This window comes from Protobothrops mucrosquamatus, unplaced genomic scaffold (genome assembly GCF_001527695.2).
Source record: "Protobothrops mucrosquamatus isolate PMUCROS unplaced genomic scaffold, P.Mucros_1.0 scaffold10364, whole genome shotgun sequence".
Lineage (NCBI taxonomy): Eukaryota > Metazoa > Chordata > Lepidosauria > Squamata > Viperidae > Protobothrops > Protobothrops mucrosquamatus.
In genome coordinates this window covers 4,566-9,388 of record NW_015396150.1, presented here as the reverse complement: position 1 = coordinate 9,388, position 4,823 = coordinate 4,566, and the positions used below count along the sequence as shown (strand labels likewise).

Genomic DNA, 4,823 nt, shown 5'->3' with positions numbered 1-4,823 from the left:
AAATTGACTTAAAAAGTGGAAATGATTTAGAGATTCATTTAAATACATTTTGATTCAAATCTGTATGACCAAAGAAAATGCTATAAGCCTGGAACGTGTATTTTCTGTTCATCAAGTTTCCATTATTTCTTTTATACCGTGGCTAGAATAAAAAGATAGAAATGGGGGCTCCTCCCTTTTGAATTCTATCTAATCACCCCTCCCCAAAGAATTTCTCTCTTACTTTACATTTTAGAAACAAGTAAATGAATCCCGGTTCTCAAACCATGTTTGCTATGTGACTTACTTCAGCAGTAACAACTAACTGAGAGGCCTTTTTGATGGGCTCATCTGATTCCCAATTAGTTTGGGTTACCCCACACATTTTGGGGGCCTCATCCTCTTTTTCTACATTTTCATATTTGAAGACTGCATGGGCTTCACTGTCAGAAAACTTCAAAGGTTCAATAAGGTACATCTTCCCTTGAAGCTTGAAATGTCCTCTGTAAAACAATGTGGAAAAGGGTGATCAGAGATGGAGAAGCAATACAAGAGAATATTGTTAGTTCAGAGATAACCTGCATTGATGATATTACCTAGTTGGGTAACGAAACTCAGCTCTGAGACCCATTTTTAACTAACCAAGTCAACATTCCCTGTGTTTCTGAATCCCTTCTTAACACTCACTGAAATTTTTATTTTCTTTCCTCAGCACTCATATCCCTTTCTCATACTTCTCAAAGATATAGCTATGATCAGAAAGGTATAAGAAATTGCACACACTCAATACAACCACGAAATATCTGTACAGTATTTGTTTGGAGATAGTTTGGCGTGGAATCCAATATTTCCTAGGATTTTTTAAAAAAATGCTATTTGAAAGATTCTGTTTTTGTGTAAAACTTTATCTCATAAGAGTGAAATACTTTATATTTATCATATATAGATGACCAACAGATAAAACCCAAGAATCATAACTAATTATGATAAAAAGGGAAAAATATCACTGTTCTAAAATATCTAAAAGGAATTACAGGAACTACTGCAATTTACTTTACAAAGTATAGAACAGTATTTGGCTGTGGTCAAGGAAATAAAATCAGATTGATCTGATAGCAATTTAAGATAAGAGTCAGGTTGACCAGGATATTTAATAAAGAATGAAAATGAGAATTCTTGGCAAGTATCTTCATAGAGATGCAGAATAACATGAGTAACACTGAAGAATAATAATACAGGCTAACAAGGAGCTGAAGGCTAAAACATATGATGAATGGTTGCAAGAACTGGGTACATTCAGGCTAACCACAAGAAGGAGTTGAGATGACATGATAGTCTTTCAATATTAAAGGAGCTATCACAAAAAAGTATGGGACAACCTATTCTCCAAATCACCTGATGGCAGGAGAAGAAGCAATGGATGGAAAGTAATCTAGGAAAGAATCAACTTAGAACCAAGGAGAAATTTTCTGACAATTGAAACAATTAACCAGTGGAAAGGTTTACATTCAGATGTTGTGGGTGTTCCATCACTACTGCTTTTTAAGAAGAGATTGACAGCCATTTGTCTAGAATGATATAGGTCTCCTACTTGAGCAGGAGATTGGACTAGAAGACCTCCAAGGTCCCTTCCAATGCTGTTATTCTGTCATTCTGCTTTTCCTTTATTATTCTGTTGTTATTCTGCTGTGTTCTATCTTTTCATTTATTCTTCCACTGCATGGACAGAGTCTCTGTTCAAATGGGGTCTTTTAGTGTCTTCCTTCAGTGACAGATGTTGAGAGGACGTTGATTCTGACTAATGAAAAGGACCTTCTGAATTTTGGGATCTTTATGTGGCAAAGATATCTAGCTGGTTGGAGTGGCTCAAGAAAATGTTTCTGGGTAGAACTAAAGAGTCTGCTTGCCTCTTCCTGTACACTTTCTAGCAAGGTATGCAATCTGAAACCTACTTATCTTCTCTACCTGTAACATCACCTCCTATATGTAAAGGAGACAGGGGCTTGGAAGCTCCTTTAGACAGATCTGATTTAATTCCCTCCTGTCTCTACTGGCTGGCAGCAGCTCTTCTTGGTATTCCATCAAAGTCTTTCTTAATTCTGCAGAAGTCTTGGATCACATCCAACTCATTTGCATGAAAAACTGATGTCCTTCATTTTAACTGTGACAACTCCAAGAGCAGTATATTATTCTTAATACAATAAATAAAAGATTAGAGACTATCTTACTTCAAACCATTGCATGCACTGATGCTTGCAGTTGAGTCAGCATCATTCTGGATGCGTCCATGATAATAGCAGTGATCCTATAGGGAGTGAAGAGGACTACACTGGTTAAAGCTTGTTTGTAGTGTGATTTGATGAGTAGAAGTAGAGTTCCAATGTATTCCACCAGATCAAGGAAATATTAAGACAGCAGTTATTCAGAAAATTTTGATTCAGGTGGACAGAAGACCTACTTATTATTTTTATTTATTTATTTATTTAATTTTTATCCCGCCCTTCTCCTTACGGACTCAGGGCGGCTGACAGCCTTATAAAACAGATACAACAATAAAATACCCAGTTTAAAACCTAATTAAAAAGAAATATTTACTGTGGCCAATGTCAATTAAAATTACTCTTAAAACCCCACTAAAAATTCCCCTAGGCCAATCCCGCTTGTTGGAAGAGCCATGTCTTTAGGGCGCGGCGGAAGGAGGGGAGATCCGGGATCACCCGGATCTCTGGGGGTAGTTCGTTCCAGAAGGTGGGAGCTCCCACCGAGAAGGCCCTCCCCCTGGAGGTCGCCAGCCGGCACTGTCTGGCAGACGGCACCCTGAGGAGACCCACTCTGTGGGAGCGTACCGGCCGATGGGAGGTAATCTGCGGCAGAAGGCGGTCTCGGAGATATCCAGGTCCGATGCCATGGAGCGCTTTGAAGATGATGACCAGCACCTTGAAGCGCACCCGGAAGGCCACCGGCAACCAGTGCAGCTCGCGCAGCAGCGGTGTTACATGGGCGCGATGAGTCCCTCCCAACACCGCCCGCGCGGCCGCATTCTGGACCAGTTGAAGCCTCCGGGTGCTCCTCAAGGGGAGCCCCATGTAGAGAGCATTACAGTAGTCCAGGCGGGAGGTGACGAGGGCATGGGTGACTGTGCGCAAGGCGTCCCGGTCCAGAAAAGGCCGCAACTGGTGTATCAGGCGTACCTGATAAAATGCCCCTCTGGTCACAGCCGACAACTGGTCTTCCAGTGTCAGCCGTGAATCCAGGAGGACCCCCAGATTGCGTACCCTCTCCGAGGGAGCCAAACTTTCGCCCCCTATAGTCAGCGATGGAGTCAGCTGACTATGCCGAGGCGCCGGCAGCCACAGCCACTCGGTCTTGGAAGGGTTGAGCCTGAGTCTGTTCCTCCCCATCCAGACCCTTAAGGCCTCCAGGCAACGGGCCATCACGTCAAGGGCATCGTTGGGGTGGCCTGGGGTGGAAATGTATAGCTGAGTATCATCAGCGTACTGATGGAAATCCACCCCAAAGCTGCAAATGATCTCTCCCAGCGGCTTCACATAAATATTGAACAAAAGGGGAGAGAGGACCAACCCTTGTGGGACCCCACAAGTTAGGGGCCTTGGGGTTGACCTCTGTCCCCCTGCCAATACAGACTGCATACGGTCGGTGAGGAAGGAGGAGAACCACCGCATAACAGTGCCTCCCACTCCTAACTCACCCAGACGTCGCAGCATGATACCGTGGTCCACGGTATCAAAAGCCGCTGAGAGGTCCAAAAGAACAAGGACAGAGGAATGGCCCCTGTCCCGGGCCCTCCAGAGATCATTTACCAACGTGACCAATGCCGTTTTCATGCTGTATCCCGGCCTGAAGCCCGACTGGAGCGGGTCCAGATAGACTTAATATTGATTGTTGCAAAATGAACATAGGATAAATGCAATTCTCCATAAATCAAGTCACACTGCAGGGGGAGTCCTACTGATGGCACAAAGCTAAGAACTTTTGGGCAGACAACCAACATACAAATATAAAATGTTCTCTTGGAGGTCAACTCTAGTGCTGAACCACAGGATTTGCTGAAGAAACTTTCAGACTTGATGGTTGTTCTACATTCTGAAATCTTACCATAATGTATGGAAAATTCCACATTTACTAATGATACCAAATAATCATTATTTCCTTGAGCGCACACAAGGAAAGTTTCAGAATATACAGAGAGATATAATTCCTAGCATTATCTGGAAGCAGGATCCATGTAGACATTAAAATCAAGAGATTTCTGTTTCACACTAAATAGGAGCAATTTGTATGACCTTTGGAGATATTTTTGGGAGACAGAGGATACACTTTTAGATCAATTTGGGGGCAAGGAGCCAAGGATTTCACAAAGCATGTTAGTGCTGTCACATTTTTGCAGTTGGCAAGGCAATGTTCTGGACCATTTTAATGTGAAAGATATTTTATGGATTTCTGTATAGGAGCAAAGTGAATTGTTATCACTTTTGGTATTACTAATAAAAGACTTTGCATGTATCCCTGTAGTCTGGCTTAAAAATGAAAATATAGATCTTATAAACCTGATGTTCTCATAATAAATCTATTTGTGAAACTCACTCCCCAAAATGTTGGCTTTTAACCAGTAGGAAACAACTCGATGATTGAAATACTGCCATGGTAATTCAATGAGTAAAACAAGCTGGGTATAACAATCTATATATCCTTCTAAGAGCATATCAATATAAGATACTTCATACATATATAGCCCTTCTTTTTTGAGTAGCCTGATCTCATTCTTATATATTTGTAATATTGTGCACAAACATTTGCTTCAATTTACTTCCTAAAAGCAACAC

The 4,823-nt window shown here is 41.7% G+C and overlaps 1 protein-coding gene across 1 annotated transcript in view; it reads right to left on the bottom strand.

Annotated features, from left to right (window-relative positions):
* Nucleotides 1–2,284, bottom strand: part of LOC107301163 (zinc metalloproteinase-disintegrin-like stejnihagin-B) — a gene marked incomplete at its 5' end in the record, with an annotated part of 5,360 nt that extends 3,076 nt beyond the window's left edge. Inside the window, 2 exons of the mRNA XM_029287093.1 lie at nucleotides 287–482; nucleotides 2,208–2,284. Coding sequence (XP_029142926.1) covers nucleotides 287–482; nucleotides 2,208–2,284 — 273 coding nt within the window. The remainder of the gene's footprint in view (nucleotides 1–286; nucleotides 483–2,207) is intronic.
* Between the last annotated feature and the right edge of the window lie 2,539 nt (nucleotides 2,285–4,823).